At 40.9% G+C, this 27,844-nt stretch overlaps 1 protein-coding gene across 2 annotated transcripts in view; it reads left to right on the top strand.

Annotated features, from left to right (window-relative positions):
- The window catches only part of NWD2 (NACHT and WD repeat domain containing 2), a 175,609-nt gene extending 147,923 nt beyond the window's left edge, over window positions 1-27,686 (top strand). For both annotated transcript variants that reach the window (XM_058546865.1, XM_058546864.1), the window contains 4 exons: window positions 9,573-9,776; window positions 12,217-12,361; window positions 16,899-17,488; window positions 21,319-27,686. In XM_058546865.1, the coding sequence (XP_058402848.1) occupies window positions 9,573-9,776; window positions 12,217-12,361; window positions 16,899-17,488; window positions 21,319-25,251 (4,872 nt within the window). In that variant the 3' untranslated portion in view covers window positions 25,252-27,686. The remainder of the gene's footprint in view (window positions 1-9,572; window positions 9,777-12,216; window positions 12,362-16,898; window positions 17,489-21,318) is intronic.
- The last annotated feature ends 158 nt before the right edge of the window (window positions 27,687-27,844 follow it).

Raw genomic sequence — 27,844 nt, forward strand, 5'->3', positions numbered from 1 at the left:
CATGATGACTTCCAGGACTACTTTTCCAGCCACATTATTCTTTTGACCTCTTTTGATCCATATTTCTAATTGTTGCTGGGACAGCACCACTTGAATAAAGCCATCTCACTTCTAATATGTCCAAAACTCTCTCCCCACTACTCTCCCACCCAAAAAAAAAAAACCCTGTTCTTTTGTATTCACTTTCTCAATGAATTCTTTTTTTAGCATTTTAGAATTCCAGTAATCCTTACATTTCTCAGTTCTCGGTTTTGTAAGGCACTTGGTTGGGGTTAGGGTTATAATCTGTACTTTGGAACTGATGCAAATTAACTGCAAACTCCAGAATGGTTCCATTCCCTGTGGTTCTTGTACTCAGTCCTTTCACCTTATGGTTGCTTCCTTTGTTCTGATGTTTCTAGAGAATAATAGTTGTGTTCAGTATTTTCCAGGTAATGAAGCTTCCTTGCAGACAAAAGCACATTGCAATAAGTAAAAAGTAGCAGAATTATTATTGATATAAGTAATTATTATTGATGTAAGTTAAGTTCAGCAGTGGGTTTCAGTATGTAAATTTAATAACCATGAATATCATTTTTAAGACAAAAAGGTAAAATTATAATTTGATTATGAGAAAGCTGAGACTCTTAAAGAAACTAGTTATTCTGCTGTATATTAAATGAAATTGGTGGGGCTGGCCCCGTGGCGTAGCAGTTAGGGGCGCGCGTTCTGCTGCTGGCGGCCCGGGTTCGGATCCCGGGTGCACACCAATGCACTGCTTGTCAGGCCATGCTGTGGTGGCGTCTCATATAAAGGGGAGGAAGATGGGCACAGATGTTAGCTCAGGGCCAGTCTTCCTCAGCAAAAAGAGGAGGACTGGCATGGATGTTAGCTCAGAACTGTTCTTCCTCACAAAAAAAAAAAAAAATGAAACTGCTAAGTTGTTTAATTTATGACTTTACCTTCTCAATACATTTTATGATGAGTTGCCAAAGATACCAGATCTTATGTTGAGAAAGTCTGCTTCTTTTGTTCATCTTTATGCTTGTATTAGTCAGCTCAAGCTGCCATAACAAAATTCTACAGTCTGGGTGGCTTAAACCACAGAAACTTATTTTCTCACAGTTCTGGAGTCTGGAAGTCCAAGGTCAGGGTGCCAGCACGGTCGGGTTCTAGTGAGGACTCTCCTCTGGCTTGAAGACAGCTGCTTTCTCACTGTGTCCTCATATGGCAAAGAGAGCTCTGGCATCTCTTCTTATAAGGGCACCAGTTCTGCTGGCTCAAGGCTCCACCCTACGACCTCATTTAACCTTAATCACCTTCTTAAAGTATCTTCAATACAGTCACATACGGGGTAGGGCTTCAACATAGGAATTTGGGGGGGACACAATTCAATCCATAGTAATGCTGGTCTTCTGTTTTAGAAGAGTTGAATTTAAATAACTCGATTCCTGCAAACATGGTTATTAGCACACCATTAATAGTACAAATTCATTTTTTAAAACTTCTATTTTACATGTGGGTTGTCAGCTGCCGCTAGGGTATTGCCTGTGTTCCCTGTAAAGGTTAACGCCATACATCTGTTGCTGTTGTTCCAGCTGGCTAATGCAGTTAACCCAGCATAATTCTTTTAAGCCTCTTTGTCTCCACCCCTGGAGAGTGGAGGAGTTTGCCCTTATCTGCCCTTACATTTTTTCACCTTCCTACCACCTGTAGGCAACTACCTACCCACTCTTTTCCTCCTTTCTATCTTCTGCTTCTCTTTTTTTAATCAGGAGATATTTCATCCCCTTATCTATCTATCCAGCTGTACTTCTCAGTATTTATTGCTATTATGGGATGTATGTTTGAGTGTCCTGAGTATGTATGTTTCTCCTTAAACTACGTGTGAGTAAAGTAGTGATGCCGTATATATTGCCAAGTGCTTCACATTTCACAAAGTGCTTTCACCTGTAGTAATATTTGATTCCCACAGTAAAGCAGAGTAGGTGTGTGGCCGGATAAATGTGCAAGGCTAAAGAATTATCTCCATTTACATCTGTGAAAGCTGAGGCTCAAAGAGGTGAAGTGACTTGCTAAGGTCACGCCTAGCATCTTGCCTTTTCCTAACCTCAGAATATTCTTTATTTATCTGTAGATTATTTGTGAGCATGAATGTATCTCTTTCTATATCCTATTTCAGAAACTCATGTTTGCAGTATGTGAAACACAGACTCACCATGTACAAATTGCGGGAGATAGATATTTTTTGCCCATAGACAGATGCCGGTAAATATCTAATCATTATATACTGTCAGTTCCATCATGGATATCTGGATAATTGAGTGCTTTGAAATGAAAAATATTAAATTGTATGTGCTAAATATATCTGCTAATATTCATTCTTGGCAACCCTACGTGCATGAGTGTATCTCTGATGATTGAGAGAGAAATCATTTTCTAAAGGTATTACCGTTATGTCAGTTGGTACCAAAGATATGACTCTTCTTAAAGATTTTCTCAAGGTTGTCTTTAGTGTGGGCATTAGTTAGTTCTAATAGATAGTTTTAGTTATCTTGTCATTATTATTTTTGAATTTTTTTTCCTATCATCTGCTGTATTAATCATGGTTCTCCAGAGAAACAGAACCAATGGGAGATTATATATATAAGGAGGTGATATATATATAAAGAAGATTATATATATAAAGATTTATTATAAGGAATTAGCTCATCTGATTATGGAGGCCCAGAAGTCCCATGATCTGCCTTCTGCAAGCTGGAGACCCAGGAAAGCCAGCGGTGGAGTTCCAGCCTGAGTCTAAAGGCCTGAGACCTAGCAGCACTAATGGTGTAAGTCCCAGTCTAAATGCAGGAAAAGACCAATGTCCCAGCTCATCAGTCAGGCTGAGAGAGTGAATTTCCCCTTCCTCCACCTTTTTGTTCTGTTCACGCCCTCAGTGGATTGGATGCTGTATAGGCACATTGAAGAAGGCACTCTGCTTTACTCAGCCTGCCAGTTCAAATGCTAATCTCATCCAGAAACACCCTCACAGACACACCCAGAAATAATGTTTAGCCAAATATTGGACACCCCATGGACCAGTCAAGTTGGCATAAAATTAACCATCACATCCCCTTTTCTCTATTTATTCTTGCTTCTTGTGACACATGAAACTTAAAGTTTGAATAGAGTTGCAATTCACTTCTAAATAAAGTACCTTACATTATGTTTATATTAAGAAATGTAAAAGTCAGGTTTGAAGGTGCTTGTTGACATGAAAAAATATTGAGAATTGTGTGAAGCGGGTGCAGCTGATTCTTTGGTGTGGTTCAGTTCGTCTTCAGTCTACAACAGAGCTCTGACTATGAAGGTTGGCTGTGAGCTCCAGGAATACATCACAACCATCTTTGTTCCTCTATCCAACAGTAAGTCAGATAAAAAGAGTGCCAACACCCAGGGCCATAACACTGAGCATGCTGCAATCCTTGTGAACAGTGCCCCCTGGAGGTGTGCAGTGCATAGCCTGTGCAGCCATACATGCTGGCCCTGCCAAGGGCGCTGGCTAGAAGAGCCGTCACAAACAAATAAGCCACTTGAAGGCACTCTCAGGAGGGAGCGTAGCACAATAACTTGATGAAGTGGAAAGAATGAGGTTATTGAATTAAAAGCCCCGTATTCAAGTGCTGGTACTACTGTGTCTTCTTAGAGTATGGTCTTGAGCAAGCCAGTTGAAGTCGGTGAGACTTGGTGTCCTCTTCTGCAACTCCCCCTCTTTCACAGAATCATGAATCTTAAATGAGATCATGTATGAGGGAAAATTGTCTGTGTAAATGTAGATTTTATTTTAATAAGTAAAAGAGAAGCTTATAGAAAGGAAGGAATGGTCCCGCCTGCCTTGCATTAGTGACTGGGTTGGGGCGAATAGGGCATTTACAGAGTATTTGCTTCAGCTTGTTATAGCACCAGTTGTGGGGCTGGAATGTTTTTTTTCCCTTCCAGCTGCCCCCATGAGTGATGGCTCATAAACAGCAGCCCAGGGAGCACTTGCCCACCTGCCTACAAAGCACGGCATCCGTAACCCCAGAAAGACTCTGCCCTCGCCTGTCTTTCCTGAGGTCCCACAGCAGAGGAAAGGCAAAGACATCCTGAGCTCTCCAACACCTTCGAGAATACTTCAGTCCCTCTGTTCTGTTTGCTACAATAAAAGCTACATACCACCAGACTCAGATGCCAAAGATTCTCAATTGCAAGCCCAGGCAGAACTAACTGCACATAAAGAGCAGGGGGTGGGGGATCAATGTTTGCCCAATGGAAAAGAAAAATCAATTGAGGGGAAAGAAGATGGTATCTCTAAGCCTTTGAAAGCAGTGGCTTAGATCTGTCTATATCAGCATATAAAGAAGCAAAGAGTGATACAAAAAGAGAGTCCTTTTACATTTAAGTTCCCAGCTATAAGGAACTCAGTAGTTCATAAAGTATTTCTTTCTAATTGAGGTGAAATTCACATAACATAAAATTTAAGCATTTTACAGTGAACAATTTAGTGGCATTTAGTATATTTACTGTGTTGTACTACTGCCCACTATCTAGTTCCAAAGCGTCTGGAAGTCTTTCTTATGGTAGAATTTTACATGCGGAAACTACATTTAAAAATATTAGAAAATTTTCTTAGACTTTTCAATCATTTGGACTTAACTTCCCGATTGTGTTTGAGCACTAAATTAGATTGTTGCTTCTTGCCTAACATAACGTATCTTCAGTGTTCAAGAATGGGCCAATTTAAATATGTTCTCACATTTGATCAGGTGGGTATGAGAGGTGATCATGGACTTCTACAGACAGGTGAAATCCCATATGTTTATGTTCATATGTGTATTGACAAAGTGCTTAAACAATTCGATAAAAAGTTGAAAATTATTTCAGACATGTGCATTTCTTCTATACAGGGTCACACAGGCAGATTGATCAATGGTATAACTAATACACATGGCCCTCAATGCGAAATTGAATGTAGTGCCTCAACTCTCCACCAAATTTCTCCTGCAAGCTAGAAAAGTTGGTTTAACTAAGCAAAAAATGAGCTTCTTAAGCATTGGGGTCAGAAGGACGAGGGAAATCTGTTTCTCCTTCAGTGGTGGGAGTGAATGTTCTATTGCCAGTGAACAGAGAAGGATGCCTTCTTGCTCATAGTTTCTGTAGCTGCCCCAAGGTCATTCATGGATACTCCCCATGGCTACAGAGCCAAGGAATAGGCTGATTAGAAACCCAGACTGGACTCCATCTTGCCACTTCAACCCTTACTGCTAGTCTGTTAGACTTAGTCCTCCATCTCTACCCCTGCTCTGAGCCATTAACCGTAGGAGCTGGACTTGGCAACTTAGGTGGACTGAATCTTTCTCTGAATTGACTATCTCCGGCCCTGGTAGATATAGGCGTGCTTTGTGTGTTACCTTAGAACTGTAACCACATAGAACCCAAAATGTCTTCCTGAAAAAATATGGTAGCAAACTTCTCTTTTGCTATTTCTCTGTTTGCTATTTCTCAAATAGCAAGATAAGACTGAGGCAGGATCCTGTCTTAGACGCCTGAAAAGTAACTGCTTCATGATTTATGAGCATTCCAGCTACAGGAAGAATCAATAGAGAGAAGTAGAAGACCTGGGGAGAAAATCCAATAAGTAACTTTAAGCCTATAGCACATTATTACTTTTCTGAAGTTCTATATTACCACTTTATATATAGTAGACGCTCGATATATATTTATTTGAATTGGATCAGGATATTTTTTCTTCTTTAGTAATCTCTACTCCAAGGAACATTTTGCCTTACTATATTGATCAAATAATTATAGTATTTGGTGGCAGCTGTTCAACTTAAATAATTACTTTTAAATAGCCTTTGATTTTTGTAGCAATGTGCTGTGTTCCCCATCTTGCCCCTTAGGTGCTTGCTGCCCATTACTCATGAGACCACAAATGCACTGCCCACGGCAGTGGTTCTCAAATTTTAGGTTCATTTATAACCCCATTTTAAAATGCAGATTCCTGGGCTCCCCAACCACAGTGTTCTAAGGTCTGACAAGGGATCTTAGTGACCTCTATTTTAACAAGAACTCTGGGTGATCTAAGTACAGGTAATCCGTGGCGCACATTTTAGAAACTTATCCAGATTTGACCCTGCCCTAGACTCTGGGGCCAGCTTTAGTTAATTGCTAGGGCAGTGAAGATGGTCCTGCCCTGGGACACGATCTTGTTTCACTAGTCACTATTTTTGTCCTCTTTCTTGCTTCATGTCTCAAATCCAGCTGGTCTTGCCCTGGATCTTGGTAGCTAGGTCCATGATATTCCTGGGCTTCATTGGCTGCTAGATAAAGAATTGTCCATCCCATATTTAATGTTCCACCTATCCACCAGGTCCTCTACCCATGGCCAGACTCCACGGTCTGCTTCTTTGGACTCGTCCGGTGGCTACTGCTTAGAAGTCCTCTTATCCCCTCCCTTGCTCATATGGGTTTGCTGGATGGCTCATCCCAGCACTAAAACCTCACTCTTCATGACAGACAGCCCTGAATGAGGATGCTAATTATTCTTATCCAGAATTAGCCAAGAGGAATAGGATAATTATCAGCCTGGCTACCCTAAAAAAGATCATCTCCCTCTGTATCTGTGGTAGAATGAGAGGTTGCCTGCTCATTTACCCAAGTTTAACATAAGAGATTTTACAAGAGGAGCCATTAAAAGTAAGGAACAACTTGAAACAACATTATTTTTGTTGCATACAGCCCATTGCCAAGAATGGCCCAAAGCAAATGCAGATTAAAATAGAAGTGTTCTTAATTGGCCTTCAGGCTGATACATTGAGTTGCAGCTAGAACACTCTTATCTCAAAAGAACCCTCAATAAACCCTCATTTACCATGCTGAAATAATGGAGACCAATAATGTGGAGTCTGTCCATTCAAGCCTCTTCCAAAGGGACTCATGCAGCCAAAGAGAACAATCAGGTTGTCTCTCCCTCCCTGCCTGGTCTTTGAGGCTAGTATTGGAGAGACCTGAGCTTGAAACAGTGAGTTCAGTTAGCCACAGTCACCTTCAGTAAGCCAGATAGATGTGATGGATTATGTCCCAAGGAGATAGAGAGATCATGGCCCAACTGGGGATGTATTTAGACAGTAGTTGCTATAAGACTACGGGCTGAAATTAAGGTTGCTGACAAAACTGATGCCTTCCCACATTGTTACTCTACCTGTTGAGAGCTGAAATATTGAAGACAAGAAGCCTCAGCCAAGAACAGAACAAACTCTAAGGATTTCTTTCTCTGTCTTGTTTTGTTCATTTATTCAACAAACATGCTTCTTAATATTTTCTATGTGCTAGGACTCAACAGCTCTGGCCTCTGCCCTCATGGGCATACCATCTTGTAATAAAATTTAGGTCATCAATTTATTTTGGACACAGATCTACCCAGGACTTTAATTCTCTCACCTGCCTGTATGAGATGAAAAGAACACTGTGGGTATTGCAGTGATGGGCAGGAGAGATAGTAAGAAGGACCTCAAGGAAGCCACACTGCTGTTCATATTCCAGTCACATTCCTTGGATAAACAAAGCTTGAAATTTATGGTAAAGGTGCTAGTCAATAGGAGGAAAGGATAAAGATGCCCACAGATTAAACAGAAATGTTCCCATGGATACTATAAAGCAGACAAACTTGCCTTAGATAGTATAGATTTATGTTAGAGTACCTTTAATGTTCCTTCCTGTTTCTACCAGATAAGACACTGAAGATTAATTGAAATGCCCAGTGCTATATAATCTAATATTTTTGTTATCTTAAACCAGTGGTTCAGGCACCTGGAGAGCTTGCTAAAACACAGATTGCTCAGCCCTATCCCCAGAGTTTCTGGTTCAGTAGGTTTGGGATGGGGCCTGAGAATTTGCATGCCTAACAAATTCCCAGAGGTTGCTGATGCTGCTGGTTCCGGGACCACACTTTTAAAAACAACCACGAGCTTAAGCAAGCATTTAGAGAAACTTTGAAAGTGTTGTTCCACAAAGGAGTATAGACAGCATCACTAGGTTTAAAATTTTTAAATACCTGTTGTTTTTCTCACTACAAAATAATACGTATGTGGGGCCGGCCCGGTGGCGCAAGCGGTTAAGGGCACGCGCTCCACTGTGGCGTCCTGGGGTTCGCCGGTTTGGATCCTGGGCGCCCACTGACGCACCGCTTGTCAAGCCATGCTGTGGCGGCGTCCCATATAAAGTGGAGGAAGATGGGCACAGATGTTAGCCCAGGGCCAGTCTTCCTCAAAAAAAAAAAAAAAAAGAAGAGGATTGGCAGATGTTAGCTCAGGGCCGAGCTTCCTCAAAAATAAATAAATAAATAAATAATACATATGTATTACAAAAAAAAAGATTTTTAATAAAAAAGCAATAAATTCATAAAACAAGTTAAGTAAATTTAAAACCACCCACTCAAAGATAACCATGGATAACCTTGCTGCATATTCTTATAGAATCTCTCTTATGTGTATATGTATGCTTATGTATGTACATACACGATATTCTCTCTCATATATATATGGAAATTGAATCATCTTATGCATGCTGTTTTGTTACCATTTCACTTAATAGTATTTTATAAACATCCTTCTATGTCAGTACAGTTCTAGCACATGATTTGGTACGTCCTTTGAACAGAGGTACCGTAATGTATTTAAATGTTCCCCTCTGCTGGGCACTTAGGTTGTTATACCTAAAACACTGTTTTAACACTTTTATAACTTAGCCTGTTAAAACAGGCTCAGTATAAATATTCTGGTTGGTCTTTATGTGCATGCTTAATTATGTTCTAAAGACACATTCCCAGAAGAAAAATTGCCAAGTCAAAAGTTATGTAGATTTTTTAAGGCTTTTAATACATATTGCCAGAATACCCTTCAAAGAAATATGAGATCAGTTGACACACCCGTCAGTGCTATGTGGGTATTTTCTCACCTTCACATCACACTGAGCACATGTTTTTATTTGCCAATTCAATAGGGAGAAAATAATATCTTGTTTATATTTGGAATTTTTTTCAGTTTCCAGTGGAGTTGACAAGTAGCATCACAATCAGTGATTTCGTACTTCTTTCATTTGTAGCTGTGCAAATCTGGAATCTGTGCAAATCTTAGAATCATACTATTAATTATTTACAAAGCAATTCTTTTGTTTGAGAGTTTACGTTTGTTATTTCATAGGGTCCAGCATGTCACTTTTCTTTGTCACAAACAAACAAAAAATCTCGGAGTAGAACAACTTTTGTTGCATTATGTAAACTTTGGGAAAATAAATTTGCTACAAAATTCTGTATTTTGAATTTGTCTGATATGATATGCAATCTCAATTCTCAGTTGGTGAATTTACTATAATTAAAATATAATTGGTCTAATTTTACTTATGAAATAATCCATGGGAAAAAAGTATCCACTGTGATTAAAAAAGAAAACTGATGGAACAATGTATCTTGTTATCTATTTATTAATATTTATTGAGTAGCCACATGATGTGAATACTAAACTGAACTTTCTTGGTGATACACTAAACTGAACTTTCTTGTTGATACACAGGGACTATTAGGTGAAAAATACGGGAACATCCGAATCCCCGGAGAAGTTGAAGCCTCAGAGTTTGAAATGATTTTGGATGCTGCCATAGAGGCGAAGCTAGAGACGAAGTTACTGGAAGAGTGGTACTGTCGCGATGAGAACTCAGTGCCAGCAGCGTATTACCTCAGACCCAAATCGGAAATGCTGAAAAGCAATAAAAATACAGTAAGTTACCTTTCTCTCCAAAGTATGTATCTGTTCATGATCTTCAACTGTTTATGTCATCCAGGGGTGGTTTTCTCCACAGAAGGCACGGAAGACAGAAAGTTATTCTGCCCTGGACCCTAAATTTCCTTTTAACAACAAAATCCAAAGCTAAGAGACCTTCCATTTTTTTGACTCACCTTTCCTTTTAGCATCTCAGACTTTCTTCCTGGGGTCACTTCCTTCTTCCTGAAGTATATCTTTTGGAAGGTCAACTAATGAAGGTCTACTAGTGATCAACTCTCTCTGTTTATCTGAAAATATTCTTCTTTTTCCCATTTTGCTATAATGTGTCTATGTATTTATTCTGATTGGTATATGTCATGCTTCCTATATTTGTGAATTCATGTATTCTCTCTGTTCTGGAAAATTTTCAGCCCATCATGTGATCAAATGTCTCTCCTCTATTCCTATGTTCTTTCCTTTTTACTCTGTAATTAGATTTACATTGGACCATCTGAGTCTATCCTCCATGTCTCTTAATTCTCTTTCACATTATCAATTTCCTTATCTCTCCATACTGCTTTCCAGAAGATTACTTTAGATCTTTTTTCCAGTTCACCAATATTTTTCTTCAGCTGTGTCTTGTCTGTTCATACATTAAGTTTTAAAATTCAACAGTTATATTTTTAATATGTGAAAGGTTTTTTTTTGTGGGGAGGTTCTTTTTAAAACTTGCCTAGCTATTTTTTATAATCTCTCATTTTTTTTTAATTTTTTTTTTGGTGAGGAAGATTGGCCCTGTGCTAACATCCATTGCCAATCTTCCTCTTTTTGCTGAGGAAGATTAGCCCTGAGCTAACATCTGTGCCCATCTTCTTCTACATTATATGTGCGACACCGCCACGGCATGGCTTGATAAGGGGCTTATAGGTCCGTGCCCAGGATCTGAACCTGCGAACCCTGGGCCGTCGAAGCAGAGTGTGTAAACTTAACCACTGTGCCACCAGGCTGGCCCCAAATCTCTCATTTTTTAATTCAATATTTTTCCTTTAACATTTTATACATAGTTAATTTATATTCTTGTATCTTATGTAGAATCTTGAAGTGAGGTTGATTCTGCATGAGTATGATGGAAACATTATCGTTGTCTCCTCTCCAGTTTGGTTCCCAAATGTGTCTGTTATATGTCCCCTGAAACTGAATGGAGGAGGAAGAGAAAATAAGTGGGCCTATTCATTGCATAGAATTTTTAGAGAGATTGAAAAAAAGGCATAGATATCCATCTTGTCTTCCAAAGGAAAAAACCTTGATACATTCAGCACCCAGGCAGTTCCAAGAGGAGGAGAGCCCTGGGTTAGTGACAGTTCTTCATTTAAGGACATTGTATATTTGTCACTCTGATATTTAACATAAAGCATTTTCTTCATGCAATATGAAATCATGTCAGAATCCTTGATTTTTCTTCTTCCCCTTCATATGCATTATTCAAAGTACTTAGCTGCAAGAATATTGCTTCTATGGAGAGGAATATTGGGGTAAACTCAAACCATTCCCCAGTTAAATATGCCAGGAGTAAATGTAGCTATTAAAAAACATGTTACCTCTAGAAAACCAGGATTACACAATGGTTTGGGAGCACTTGCTCATATGTTACGATTTAACTGGCTTTAGTTGTTCCTTCTTCATTTGATTCTATGAAATTTAAGTTATTCTTTAAACCCAAAATGATATTTCTGCATAAATCGTTGTTAAATAAATGAATGTATGAATAAGATTATCATCAAGAGAATAAATGTTGCTTTCTTGATAGGCAATCTTTCTATCACAAAAACAAATGAAGAAGAAACAACTAAAGACAATTAAATTATAACATATGAGCACTTCCCTTTTAACTTTAACTCCTCTTTAGAGGATATTGAAGAGATGATTTTGTTATGACATTTGTATCAAAACTCAAGAGGCAAATACGTGGTATAACAAGAAAGCCCAACACACAAATCCTGTCTGGATTCACACCCTTATGTAACTAACTTCACATAACTTTCAGGGTCATTGGGGGGATTAAATGAGATACTCTCTGTTAAGCACCTATCACAGTATTGGCACATGGTAGACCTTCAAATAATAATAGTTCTCTTGCTCTTAAATGTGGATTTTTCTTTGATGATTTTAAGACTAACTCACTTTTTTTTTTAAAGATTCTCCCTGAGCTAACATCTGTTGCCAATCTTCCTCTTTTTCACCCCTCCCCAAAGCCCCACTACATAGTTGTATACTCTAATTGTAGGTTCTTCTAGTTCTTCTATGTGAGCTACCACCACAGCATGGCCACTGACAGACGAGTGGTGTGGTTCTGTGCCCGGGAACCAAATCTGGGCCGCTGAAGCAGAGCACACCAAACTTTAACCACTAGGCCATGAGGGCTGGCTCCTGATAACTCACTTTTACATTTCCATAGATGCAGCCTTCTGCCAATGCTGAGAATGAGAAGACCTGGCAAGAGATATCTGATGAGATCAAGAAAATATTTAAGGCTGCTGTAAAACTGTTACATGAAAAGGGGAAAATGAAACACAACCAAGCTAAGAGGTACCTGTTCTCAGGTAATTTTTACACATCCTGAGTAAATTAAGGAATAGATGAATAATAGATGCATTCACTGCTTCCCTTTTATGGCTCTGCAAATATAATTTCATTTACTGCCTGGTGAAATCTAATTTTTCTAAATGTTTCCATCTCTTGGAGAGGCAAGTGTTCTTTTGTTTTAACTCATAGATAAGCCTTTACTTACCTTGGGGACTTCTCCAGAAAATGTGATTTTAAAAGAAGTCAGAGGAGGCTGGATATAATAGACCAGACTCTGCCAGTGTTTCTCAGTTGAGCTGTTTATTCATTCATTCATTCATTCCCTCATTTAGCAAACATTTATCGAGTACCTGCTATGTGCCACGTACTAGGGATACAACAATGAATGAGAAGGCAAGGTCTCTGCTCTCTTGGAACTTATTTTTTAGTGGGGAAAATAAATGATAGGTAAGTAATCAAATAAATGAACAAGATCATTTCAGAAAGATAATTGCTATGAATAAAACTAAGACCGTACTAGGATAAGAGGGACTGATGAAGGATGTGGGGGTCCGGATTTAGATGGGGTGGGCAATAAGGAGATGGCTTTTGAGCTGAATGACCGAAGCAATCAGAGCCGTATCTAAGGCAGAAAATTCCAGGCAGAGGGATTACCAGGTTCAAGATCCCTGAGGCAGGAATGTGCGTAGCAAGTTCCAGGAGCAGGAAGAAGGCAAAGGCGGCAAGGTCGGGGAGGGAGAGATGAAGTCAGAAGGTGGGCACAGGCCAAAATAAGAAGCTTATGTTTTATTCTGGGTAAGATGGGAAGCCATCAAAGGTTATGAAGGAGGGGAGTGGCAGGATCTAAGCGAGCCGTAAAATGAAAAGCTCCTCGGCTGCCAGGCAGAGGCTGGCTTCTCAGCATTCCTCAGCAGTGGAGAAGAGCTTGATTTTCAGAAGTTGCACAGGAAACCACAGATCTGAAGGAATGTGTCAGTCAGAGCTTCCCGGGGACAAATACTACGAGTAAAAGTAATCAGATATATAGCATTTATTCTGAAAGTTGATAGTGAAGAATTATTGAGGAAAAAACAATAATAGTTTCGTATTCAGACTGGTTTTGTGAATGGCGTGGCAAAGCATTTGTGAAAACCTAAAAGGCACTTGATACCATTCTCCCTGGATACGTGTATTTCCAGCTCAGAGAAATTATAAATAATTTTGACAAATTCATTCTCTGGAAGCTGTCAAAAATTAGGTACTAGTTTAGGTCTCCCTGAAAATAATAAAACTGGCAGGAATAAGTAATATCTTTAGAATATACAGATTAACAAATAGACTTGTTGCTTTGGGATCTTTTAGGTCCATTTCGAGGCTTTGGTTCTTCATCTTTATCAAAGGCAAAACCACCCTGTTCCTAGACACGTGCTATGTTAGAAAAAAATGCCCAGAGCAAAAGCTTTCCTATTCTTTTTTTTTTTTTTTTTTTGTGAGGAAGATCAGCCCTGAGCTAACATCCATGCCAATCCTCTTCTTTTTGCTGAGGAAGACCGGCTCTGAGCTAACATCTATTGCCAATCCTCCTCCTTTTTTTTTTCCCCCAAAGCCCCAGTAGATAGTTGTATGTCATAGTTGCACATCCTTCTAGTTGCTGTATGTGGGATGCGGCCTCAGCATGGCCAGAGAAGTGGTGCGTTGGTGCGCGCCCGGGATCCGAACCCGGGCCACCAGTAGCAGAGCATACGCACTTAACCGCTAAGCCACAGGGCGGGCCCAGCTTTCCTATTCTTGACGTAAGAGACACCAGTTGGGGGAAGGCATCCTCTCATTTGGAATCATACAGCTCAAGTATTCAAATATTTCATCACAAACACGTCCTCCAAGCTAAAGAACTCTGTCCATAGCCATATGAGGACTTATAATTTCATACTAGTAGTATGAACTACTACAAGTAGACTGTTTTCTACTTGGGGTTACATCTTTTAAAGCTACGCATGCTCATTGTAATTTTATTTATTTTACATTTCAAACTCATTTTAAGACCATGTCTGCACAATGGAAATTGCTGGAGAAGTGCCAACTCTTTGAAATGGATATAGTATATTACTTTAATATTTTCAAAAATCTTGAAAATAAGAATACTAGGTAGAATCTGGAAAGGTGTACTGTTTATACTTGAGAGTAATTTTTCACAACACTTCCAATTTCACCTTTATAAATACCAGAAGAAGACAAATAAATTAGACCCCAAAATGGGGCCCTACTGTGAATGTCACAACTGACTGGTCTTGGAAATAGTAGAGAGATTAATGTCTCATGAATGATAGTTGCCAGGGCGGGGAATCTCCTCCTAATGTTATCTTCATTGGGTGCCGTGACTGGTTAAACTTGAGGATTTTAAGGAGAATGCAAAGATGGAAAACAAATATAGTAATCTAGCAAGGAGGGTGGAGTTTATAATATTTATAGACAAATAAATATCAGAAATTATTAATAAAAGTCCCCCCAAATCATGAGGATGCAGTTTGCTTCTAAAAATAGCTCTATAGAGGTCGCTTAGTCTCAGATGACTCATTTATTCAGGAATATTTATTAAGTCTATACCATCAACCAGGCACTCTTATGTACAGCCTCTTTTGTCCCCATGAGCCAAGCTTAGATGGGCTCTACCAACTTGGTTTGTCTCTCTCTCTTTTTATGCTGCATTTATGATCAATGCTCCTGATTGACACACTCTTTCCATGCGGGTGACAACAATGTCAGTTAGGTCACAGTTGACTTGTTTTCTGGGAGTCAGAGGTGACAGTGCACATCTCTGCTTATCATCTGTTATGTATAAATACTGCAGTTTGGCCACTTCCTTCTTCATGATACTCAGAACATAGCACCTGGCTAATCCAGTGTGCTCCCTAGCATTTTACATAGATGGCTGGAAAAGATATGGGCCCAAGGCTGCTTTCTGCAGGAGCTCATAGTGCCGAGATTTCTTGCATCTTCCCTTGTCTACATTATAAAAAGGTCTTCCCCTTCTGTAAAGAAAGAGTAGACATATGTTGGACAAGCTCCTTTAACTGGTCCCCTTAACCAACTTGCCTGATTAAAACCCTTTGTAAAACATACTGATGGCACAGGTCACTCAACATTGGTGGCTATAAACATATCTTTTTTACTTGAGTCACAAATTTTGATCCATTGCTTATCACTACTGAAAACATATTATCATAAGACTTCCACTAAAAGGCACCATTTTAAAATAAAACTCCCACCTTCCTTAGTAGTTAATGGAATACATGCATATTCTAGGTTTTGCTTGATGTTGGAGTTGTGGCTAGCACATTGAAATGTTTTCAGTTTGTGGCCAGCCCAGTTCTCTGTATTCAGAGCCTCACATCCTCCCCTTAGGCTTCCATCAGATCCCAGCCCAGCAGCCACCTCCTTAGGAGACCCTTCGCTGACCTCTCCAAGTGGGTTAGACCCCCCCGATTGTTTGCTATCATTGCACCATGGTATTCCCCTTCACAGGACTGAAAGCAATCATAATACATTTATTTGTGAGTCTCTATGATTCATGTCTGCCGTCCTTCACTGGACCATAGCTCTATAATGGCTTTTTCTCTCAGCATTGTCTGTTTTCTCTCACCATTGTATCCTAAGCAACTAGCAGCATGCCTGGCATATAGCAGGCACTCAGTGAAGACCAAGTGGATGAAGGAAGGCAGGCGGGGAGGGGAAGAAGGGAGGGAGGGAGGACAGCCCATTTTAAAAGACTGCTTGCCTTAAAATTCACTTCCATTCTTTTTTTTTTTATTTTTCTTCCCTAAAATCATGTGCCAGTGACGTTTTTATTACTACTGATCCAGTCTTAAATGTTCTTATGGGGCCTCGAATGATTTATAATGTATATTTACTTGCATGTCAGCATGCATGTACTATAAGCCATAACATGGTTTACCTTAGAAGATGTACAGTTACATACTAAGTCATTTTTCTGTACCTGCTCTGATGGATATAATGGAATTTAATAGTGACATGGATAATTCAGATTGATCAATAATCAGAAGATGATTATGTTTTAAGTATGCTTTTATAATTATATTTACACATATCGACATGGGGTACAATGTACCTCAAACAAAATGGTGAAGCCACGTTGTAAAGGAGAGACTGACAAGGAAGCAGTAAACTCAATATGCCCTTTGCCCTCTTCCTCATTCTTTCCTGACCCCAATTGGTCCCTGCTCTTCACTCTTAGAACCACTGAAGTTTGAGAGGGAAGCAAAGCAGGAACTTTGAATCAACTATAAACTTGGTATGCTTTCTTTTGTGTTACATTCAACTTCTTCCTCCAATTGGGGAGGAAATTAAATAATTTTACTTAAAACCCATTGTTCTGTGGCAGGCTGCTTAGGAAAAGACAAGCAGGAAATTAAGGAATTAAGAAATTAATTGTGTAGATAACTCCTCTACACACTATAAGCAAAAGCATCTACCACTAGTGACTGAGAGTTAAGTGCTGGGAGTATGGGCATGTTGCTTCTTTGTTCTGGACAATAAACTTGTCATATTTTCTTCCAGCTATAGAGGATGAATTTGACTTCGCTCTAGGAAAGCAGACTCCAGCATTCCTCAAGAAGTGTGTGTGCTACATTAGAAAAATTGCTAACATTGAGCGTTTTGTGAAAATCCCAGAGATGGGAAAATACATGGACATAACTGGAACAGAACCAAGGATTATTCGGGACCCAGAAGCCCAAGAGAAGCTGATAAAACTCAGGGATGAATTTATTCCTACTATTGTTGCATCATCTAATCTGAGAGTGTACACATCTGTTACTCATTGTGACATGAAACTAGGCTATTCCCAAGAAATAGAAAATCATTACATAGAAGGACTTGGTAAACAATTTTATGAGGACATGATTGACATAATTCAGGCAACGGTACAACAGAATTTTGACACTGAGACTGATACGCTCTATGATGAAATCCTTCAGCATTCGTCATTGTGTAAAACATATGCCTCCTTCTATGAGTACAAATGCGAAGCTCTAAACATCGTGCGTAAATACATTCTTCCAAGTAAAACCGGGCACATCAACCCTCTTATTATATATGGCGGACCATGCACTGGGAAGACCCTTCTACTCGCTGAAGTAGCAAAGAAGGTAAAAGCCTATTCTTTTATGTGTATATTTGTAAAAACTTTTACTCTTGGGAAAAGATAAATGGATCAAATTGATTTCCATTTTCTCTGTTTACTTTCTGAATTATAATTAGTCTTTTTGGAATGGTTACTTCAGTGTTTCTCTTTTGCTGGTATAACGGTTATACTGAAAGAATAAGACTCATGGGGTGCAATTATAGAACAACTATATTTATTTTTTCTGTCATTGTTCAAACTCATGTTGTGGGGCTAGTTCCTATTCGGATGGAAACAAGGGCAGATCTCACAACTCTTCTCATCCGTCTCAGCAGAGACAAGCCATCCAGTCACTTCTGGACACTAAATCAGTCTCAGTTCAGCAATTAAATATGTCCAGTCTAAGACGATAATTAAAGCTTCAGTCTACATTTCTCTCCCCCAGCTGAGGCCCACCATAAGCAAGGTATCTGCAGTGGGAAGTAGGGACATAGCCATCTTCTCCTTGCTTTCTCCACATAGCACTCCTTCCCCTCATTTCCTAAACCCAACCACATGACCGCTATATGGTTGTGACCCCTATAGGGTTGTGGTTTAGGGGATGTAGGAAAGGTAAGGTGGCCAGAAAGTTCTTACATGACCAGTATTGTTCTGAACCAGGCCCTGCACTCTCTGGTCTTGGCAGGTGTTTAAGGCAGGTGCCTCCTGTTTCTTCTGATGCCTTTTCCTGGTTTCCTGGAGGTCCTTCCCCTCCCACCTCCCCTGCCCTCGCTGAGCGTCTCTCACCTACAGTTCCCTAGACACAGGGAATGCACTTTTTTTCCAGCTGGTCGCTTCCTTGGCTGCTAGACATCCAGCAACACACTTCTAGTATCTTTCTGCCAAGATCCTCTCCACAGCCCAGCAAACTCCGTTAGGACATTGAAAAAACAGAACCAACAAAAGCCTTTGTCAGCTCACTCTTGCGGGTGGCCGACATCTGGGACGTGGGAAACACTCAGGTGTTTTTTTTGCGCTAAGAAACTCCAGTTCCAATACAGCAGCTCTCCGTCACTCCTCCATCAGAGCAGCTAACCAGCCTCAGTCAGTCTCCATATTTCTCAGATGTCATCAGACACAGATGACCCTGTCTCCCAAGCTCTTACAGGACACCCTGTAAATGGTCCATTGTAGACCTTTCCCTAGGCTAGAAGTGAGGGGTGGACCTCTCTCAGCCCTCCCCTTTGGGAGTGGGGTGGTGATAGACACAACCCACAGCACCCTAATCTCCAACTTTTTTCTCAGCCTCTTGAATCTCTTTTTTAGGCTGGAAGTGAATAGTCCACTAAAGGTAGCAAAGCTGGTTTACACAAGTCCCTTGCAAGTCCTGCATGATGGCCTGGAACCTCACTCTGGAATGTGGTATCTATTGTCTTGGCACCTCAGTCTAAACTGGACTACACTAGTTCCATTTTTAACCTCATGTTACACTTGATATCAAAATCTGATGGTTTCTATTATCCTGGTGTTACTTCAGAATCTCTATATTGTTCTTCCTGTGGTTACTCTCTCAAGAACAGAGCTTTCTTTAACTTCATGTACATTCTTGTAATCTATCCTGTGCTACACGGCCTCAAGTAGGTCATCTTGAGGATAAGAACAGGGACAATTGTGTTGCACCTTACGTGGGGATTAGGTTCCAAAGTAAGCTCACACAAACTTACTCCAAAAGTCCGTGGGAAGGCCAGTTTACCATTTCTTAATATGCCATGCCCAGCTCCTGGCTTTTCTTCTAGTGTTAGAAGATATAGCTCTTTCTTTGCACCAGATGAAGCGGCAGGCTTACATTTAGGGGCCATGTTGTGTCAAAATAAACGTATGTGTGTGTGTCTTTGAACACTAATTTGTATGTGAATCTTCAAATTTTAGAATTATTCCAAGTGAGCAACATACTAACACAATGAGAGGCACATGGGAACTGAAATCAAATGAGAAAACATTCATGTATGCCATTTCACATTCTCTGTAGGGCTTTTTCCCTTGTGGAGGAGGGAAGGGTGAAGGTGGTTGGAGGGGCAAGTATTGTTGAATTTGACTAAGTTAAATGTGCACTGATGCATCTCCACATGCTCTAGCTCAGGAGGTAAGGAATCACGTGGGCTGCGCTGATATGCTCGTCTAGATAAGCAATCCCAGTGGGGCAGAGTGGGGTGACAGTCGGGTTGATCAACTTGAGAAATGGCTTTCTAAGCTCTCACTCTTCTGGATATTTTGTCCAACCACCACGGTGCGTCTACTCACAGGCCAGGACTCTGGTCCCCCAGGAGCCTCGCCTGTTTCTAGGTCCCCTGCCTGTGCCCCACTTGTCTCTGTCCTGGGGAGCATCTGCCCCACCAACAACAACCTGTGCTCTCTTGTAACCTCATGTCCCTCTTGAGGATGCAGACAGACATCTTGTGTGTACCCAACATTTCCACGGACAGGAGCTCATGATCTGAGGGCTACTCTCTACAGATATCACATGTTCAGCAATACGTGATTGGGAGGAGAGAGGACGATGCCTATGATCATCCTAAGCAGTCTGTGTAGGGACAAACAGTTGTGCTCTGTTTCTGATGTGCCACCAAAGGACAGTGGTAGGATGGCAGAATTAGCTTCCTTCAAGACAGCTTCAAAGGTTGGGGCTAAACAACATAAATTGCTTATTTTCCTTAATAGCTCATTCTGAAACTGACAGCCATAAATCTTTCCTCAACTATTCAAACCTTAACCTGAACTCTCTCTTGAAGAAGCAAGTTTCATAAACTTACTTCCTAATGTATATTTATGTCTTTTTCTAAGGAGTATCCTTGGTGAATTCCAAGGATTACTGAAAGACATTATCTCCCTAAACATACACTTTGGAGCGTTTTGTACCGTGATCATCTCTCTTCTCGTCCTTGCCTTTCCAGACAGAAAAATACTAAACTTAGCAGCCCCCTCATATATGTTATCTCTTTAACTCCACAATTAAAAAAAGAGAGAGCGAGCACTAGAATGAAAGTCAGATATGACTTCTACTCCAACTTCATTTCTTGGTAACCATTTAACTCTGAGCAAGTCATTTATGCAGCCTGGGCCTTGGTTTGTTTTTTTTGGTTAAATGATATTGTAATCCCATGTGCCCTGCAGAGAGAGAACGTGCAGACTGATGACTGCCTGTTTGTATATAGTAAACTGTCTACTATAAAGCACAAAATTTGACAAAACCTTTTTAACTAGCATTATATAGATTTTTATGACAATGATACATAATCATAAAGATGACCCTATAGCACCCCAATATAGTAAAATGTCTCTGAATCGTGGAAGATTACATTCAGTACCATTTTTGTATAGTATTTTTTATTGCATTCTAATTAACTGGAAATTTGGTCAGCCATATATGGCCTTCATGGGATCTCAATCAATGAAATTATTCAACTCAATATAATGAGTAAATGATTACTTAATCTAGTCTTTAAATGAATACTAAGCACCTACTATGTGTCAACAACCAGGCCAGGAAATGGGGATTCAGCGATGAAAAACTAACCATACCAGATACACTTTGTAACTTTTAGAAAATAAACCAAATGTTGCTTTGGGATTGAAAAATATTATTATCATTATTTTATTACTTTTAGTAGAGTGATCCTGAGGGTCTTACCTAGGGATTTTAGTGCATGAGCTTTGTGTCAGTTCTTTGACCTTCTCAGAGGGCTTTTCCATTTCCTAGTTCGAGGCTACTTCCTGCTTGGTCAGGGTTACCAGAAGTCTGACCTCTGGAGAGAAGTGTTGTTATCTATGACCATGTGAATAAATATTACCATTCTAAATGCCACCTTTATGTTTTAGGCTTATGGCTGGCTACATGAAGACACAGGACCAGAATCTGACCCAGTAGTAGTTGTGAGATTTCTAGGAAGCACAGACATGAGTACTGACCTTAAGACTCTCCTTCTCAGTGTTTGTGAACAATTGGCAATTAATTACCGGTGTCTGGTTCAAAGCTACCCTAAGAAGATCCACGACCTCCGTGACTTATTTATAAACCTTTTGAATGAGTCTTCATTGCAGAGACCTCTAGTAATAATATTCGACGCCCTAGAGCAGCTCTCAGAGAGTGACGAGGCCAGGAAGCTTTGGTGGCTCCCAGCTCACCTTCCCCGCTTCGTACGGATAGTCCTCTCCACACTGCCCAACAAACATGGGATCCTGCAGAAACTAAGGTGCCTTATCCACGAAGAAGACAACTACATTGAGCTGATTCCCCGGGACAGGAAGATGTGCAGCCAGGTCCTCAAACACCAGCTGCTGCGGGTCAAAAGGAAGGTCACATCAGGCCAGCAGATTTATGTGAACAACGCGTTCTCCAAGTGCACACTGCCCATGTTTGTGAACCTGACCTTCAGGGAGGTGAGACACTGGAGATCTCACAAAGACGTCGATGAGTCCTCGCTCTGTGTCACCGTTCATGAAAGTATAGAGCAGCTATTCGGGTCCTTGGAGAAGAAGTGTGGTCAGAAACTAGTCTCCAGGGCTCTTGGTTACATCACCATGGCCAAAATGGGTTTGAGTGAAATGGAACTGGAGGACGTGTTGGCCCTAGACAACAGTGTTATGAATGAGCTCAGTGAGAATGCCAGGCCAAGCAATCCCCTGAGAGTACCTTATGTGTACATCGCAAGGCTCAAGGAGGGTCTCAGCGGATACTTAATAGAAAGACACGTGAAGAATGTCACTCTTCTGGTCTGGGCCAACAGACACCTGCAGCTCATAGCCCATAAGCTGTATCTGCAGGACAACAGTGACCTGCGGGAAATGCACACCATCCTCGCAGATTATTTCCTGGGGGTCTGGTCAGGGGGCAGGAGGAAAGCTTTCTGCCTTGAAGACCCCTACTTGAATGACTGTCTTGACTTGGAGAGCAGAAGTCTGCTTGAGGAAGAAAAGCACTTCATGGAACAGGCTTCCTTTGACAGGCAGGCCCCAGACCAGCCGTGGGTTTTCCAGTGTAATCCACTGGAACCTGACATCTTTTTCGTCAATCATCGGAAGATGTCTGAGCTCTTGCACCACCTGACGAGGTGTGGTAAAACCGATGACTTGCTTTATGGCATCATCATGAACTTCAGCTGGCTTTACACCATGATCAAAATCGGCCAGTTCGATAAAGTGCTTTCAGACATCGAGCTGGCTTACAACTGCTCGCAAGAGAAGGAGCTGAAGTTCCTGGCAAGCACCCTCCGAGGCATCAAAAACAAGATCATTGCATTTCCTGGCTCCCTTTCAGCAGAGCTCCAGCAAAGACTTCTGCCTGTTGTAAGTTCCCTGCCCAAACTTAGACACCTTCTTTTGGAGTGTGACAAAGACGGGCCCAAATATTGCTCCATTGTGCCATTACATTCATCCATGGACGTGACATATAGCCCGGAGCGTCTTCCCTTGTCATCTAGTCACCTGCATGTCACCGAGATTCTGCCTACCAGTAACCCCAGTACTGTCCTGACAGCTTTAGAAAATGGGTCCATCAGCACGTGGGATGTGGAAACTCGTCAGCTACTCAGGCAAATCACAACAGCCCAGTCCGTCATCCTGGGCATGAAGCTCACCAGTGACGAAAAGTATCTTGTGGTGGCTACGACAAATAACACCTTGTTGATTTATGACAATGTCAATTCTTGTCTCCTGTCTGAGGTGGAAATCAAAGGGACCAAGCATGGAAGCAGCTCCACCTACATCAATGGATTTACACTCTCCGTCAGCCACACCCTTGCATGGCTTGAAGCCAGCAAAGATGTCACTGTCATCGATCTGCTCTACGGATGGCCCTTGTACCAGTTCCACTGCTGGTATGAAGTGACCTGTGTCCAGTGCTCCCTGGATGGCGTCTATGCTTTCTGTGGACAGTACCTGAATACTACCACCATATTTCATTTAGGGAGTGGAGAAAAGTTATGTACGGTGACATCTGAATTTTCAGGTGGGTTTGTGAAGTTTCTTCTCATCTTGGACACGGCCCAAGAAATGGTAATGGTAGATAGTGAGGGAAGCCTTTCTGTTTGGAATACTGAGGACATTACCAACCCCCAGCTAACTGATGACTTTGACTGCCGCAGAGAAGACAGCGAGGTGGTCAGCATTGAACTTTCAGAGGACCAAAGTGCCATTCTGATCTGTAAAGCCCTCAGCATTGAGCTCTTAGATACTGGCATGTGGAAGGTGGCTGAAAAGTTCAGAGCTAAGCACAACGAACGCTTTATATCTGCCGTGCTGTCCAAAAATGGAGACTGCATCATCGCAACCATGGAAAATACCTCAGCCGTGTTTTTTTGGAGGCGGGACACAGGACAATGTATGGCGAGCTTACAGGAAATCTCAGGTACCATAGTTAAGCTGGTGAAATCTAGTCACCACAACATGCTGCTATCTTTATCAACCAGTGGTGTTCTTTCTATTTGGGACATAGATATAATCACAGCTATGTCCAACATAGATAAGACTGGAAAACCCATCCAGAGTCTGATGTTACCTGCCAGAGGGGAAATCATTTACTCCCTTGATGGCTCTGATTGTGTTCATAAGTGGAACTTCAGCAGTGGGTTCATTGAAGCAGTATTTAAGCATGAAGGAATAGTTGAACACTGCGTGTTGACATCCTCTGGGGACATAATGGTGACATCAGATGACAAAAGCAGCCAGTATGTCTGGCACACCAGCAGTGGTGAAAACCTGTTCCGAATTAATGGGCAGAGAATATCTCAGCTGCTAATTACCCACAATGACCAGTTTGTGGTCTCTCTCTGTGAGGAGAATGCCTCCAGGGTTTGGAGGCTGGCCACAGGCCACAGGGTCTGCAACATTCTGACCACTTTGCAGAACGCCTTTATAACCTCTGCAAATACCTTCGTGGTGGGAATGACCAAAAGCAAAGTGCTGGCAGTCAGTCTTTGGACTGGAAGTATCACCAAGAAATTTTGCTGTGAAGATGGCACCACCATTGTGAGTTTTAAATTGATCCCCGACTGTCCTGACATCATTGTATTTATCACATCTGCCGAGACGGTGAATATTTGGAGTCTGACAGATGAAGTGATCTGTCGCCGTGTGCAACTTCCAAACAACTTCTTGAAAAATCTAGAGGATTTTGAAATTTCTCCCAATGGAAAGCTAGGCATTATATCCAGGGGAGATGAAAATATCAACGTGCTGGATTTACACAGCGGTAAATTACGGGTGGTTCACGCCTCTGGGGTCATCTGGCGGCAGAGGTTGTCTCGAGATGGTCGCTACCTGGTGTACATCTGTTTCCGAAACGGGGAGGAAGAGGATGAAAATGGTGTGATATCCAGGTTAATCGTAATGAGACTGGCCGACGGCAAAAATATCGGTGCTTGTTCCCTTTACAAAACCCCAACTTTTCTTGCCCTCTCACAGAGGCACCTGAACATCGTTGTGGGTTTTGATGATGGGAGCATAGGGATATACACGGTCGTGGACCGCGTAGATGCTGCACTAAAAATTAAAATTGCCACTTCAAATAGCAGACAAATTTTCAACAATGCAGCACAGACATCCAGGCCAAAGTGTAATCGTTATTGTTTTAAAGTGTCTGTGGATTGCTTATGGAGAGAGTCCACTGAGGTCTTTGCAAGAGACAGTCCCATCACGGTGAGTGACTCCACTGAGCCCAGTGAGGCCACGCCCTCCAAGAAACACAATTCTTGCTATGACCGGGTGTGCTCTGCCCTGGAATCCAGGGGCCACAGCTATGCCCCTGACAACTGACACAGTGTTTTTCCTGCTCAGCAGAAATACATGGTACATGTACAAAAGAAAAACAAAGTATCTTCTGTATCCCAAATGGATAAGCTACTGGTTTCTTAAAAGACAGGAAAGATGGGGGAGTTCCAGTGTTAATTATTAACACGATCGTGAAATGTATAGAAGTGAGATTAGTTTTGAGCTTGGTCTTTTTGTCAAAGTTTATCTGGGAATGAAGTCTTGACAGAATTTCTAGAAATTGTATTTAAATGGCTGCATCACCTGGAAGTTAGACGATAGTTGTAAAATTAGCTGTGTGGGACGAAGCAACATAACATTCGATTGGTTCAGATGACAGAGGCTAGAGACCATTTGGACTGGAATTGGTTCTGTAGAACTCGGTTGAAATCGTGAACACAATGAGTTGACTTCAGATGATTGTGCGGCCATGAGTAAACACAGCCTTAATCTCTCCTTACACTTTATAATCCTGACAACTGTGTAAACCCAGTCTGCAGATGGAAGGTCCAAAGGTGCAAACTAATGTAACAAAAATGCCCAGATGTGCTCCCAGTTTCCCAAGAGAAAGGACGTGAAATGTGAGGCCACAGGCTGGGCTGGGACAAGAACTGACTACCACTATCATAGGGCTACTGAACACGCAGAGTCAGTCTTCATTAAAATACAGTTTCAACAGTTGCATGCAAGGGTTTCTGTATAACGGAATATGTGATTTTTAAACTATTTCCTGGGCTGGAAAAGAACACATTTAACAAGAAACCACAATCTTTTCATGTCTTTTTTGAAATACCTATTTGAGCTGGGTGTGAAGAAGAATTACAGAAAGGGCATTACAAATTTGGTCAAAACCTGTTCATTTCTATCATTGTACTAACAGAAGTCTGTGCTCTTCAGTCAGTTGTATGGAAGCATAAATTATTTCCTAAATCCCTGCAGTAAATCTTAATAGAAAGAAAGCTTTCTCGATATGCCATCTATGAAATACTGATGACATTTGCCTTACTCTCATTCTTCCTCTTTCCTGTGTAAAAGCAGATAGATGACCAAATACTCTGGGACAAACTGAAGATGCCTGTCTTTGTGCTAAAATATTCCATAAATCTTAAGGGTGTCCAAAGGTTCTTTATTGTCCCTGTTTGTAATCACTTTCTTACTTCTACACACTGTATGTATGTTTCTTTTCTGCTTCAGGACTCTTCGGAGCCCTATGAGGTCTTAACCATTTCAAAGCAGAAGCTGTGAAATGGTATTAAATATTTTCTAAAAACTACTTTACCTATTTAAAAGAAAATATTACATCCCAAAAGGGGAAAGTGATTTTCTTCCTTCCATATCCTCCACATGACACGTCCTTGGATGACTTTCCCAAGGGTGTCCTAGTGGTGGTCTGGTTTGGTTGTATTTGAAACTGGCAGTAGTGACTCGAGTAGACAGGATAATGAACAAGGACTCACTTGCTTTCAGATCTGCCATGAACTCACTGCATATCTGTTAACAGATCTTTAACCTCCCCCCGTATTGTTTTTGAAAATCGCAAAATAAAGGTGGTGATAGCTTGTGCTATAGCCATATAGGGATGTTGGGGGGCAGTGTGAGAAAAAAGACAGTGACATCTTCACTGTTGATGCTAATGGGAGAAACAAAGTGATCTAATCCATAGAGAATCCAAGTCAATTGTATTTCACTTTGGAAAACAATTTGACACATAAGCATTCAAAGATGTGATTCAGATGTAAACATTCCGCTCCACGGTAAAAGACTTGTTTTCAGTATGTTTCTCCTGGTCTAGCTCCCAGCCAGGGAGGTGGTAGCCCAGAGAAGGCCCAGCCCTCATACAGATCATCTGGAGTTGATTATATGAGTCAATACTTTTTTAGCTCTTCAGAGGCAACACATTCTTATTCCTGTCATTGTTAGTTGGACCTCCATGCCACACATTTCTATGAATTAAATGCCTAGATGGATTAAATGTAGTGTGTGAATGTTCTGTGTAAAAGCCAATAGAGTTTAACAAGTGACTTGAATGATTTTTCCTAACTTGTTTGCAACTGATAGCTCATATTGAATGTTTTTATGTAAACTTTGTATTGTTGGGAAGAATTACCCAATCAGAGATTTATATTTTCATAAATGTTACATTTAGTTAAATTTTGTTACAGAGTTGTTACACTAGAAAATTATTGCAGTCTTCAAACAATGTACAGTCTTGTGTATGTATTGTTTGTATGAATAAAAGATAAATGACTTAGATTTGTGTGGTGTTTGTTTTTCTCCCCCAACTTTGGTAGGTGTAGTCAGAGATCTTCAGTAATAATAATAAGTGTTTGTGTTTACTGAGTGCTTACTGTACAGCAGGCACTAAATTCAGAGCCTTGCATGTACTAAGCTGTGTAATCTCCACAACAGTCTTATGAGTAGGTACTGTTAGTATTCCAGATTTACAGATGAGGAAACCCAGAAACATTGGTCCAGGGAGAATAGCCGCACAGGATTTCAATGCACCTTCAACATCTTTTTTGTTAACTTTCTCAAAGCATGTAAAAATATAGCATTGTTAATCCAGTAGGCACTCACCCATAATGACCTACAAGGTATT

This window comes from Diceros bicornis, chromosome 8, assembly GCF_020826845.1.
Source record: "Diceros bicornis minor isolate mBicDic1 chromosome 8, mDicBic1.mat.cur, whole genome shotgun sequence".
Lineage (NCBI taxonomy): Eukaryota > Metazoa > Chordata > Mammalia > Perissodactyla > Rhinocerotidae > Diceros > Diceros bicornis.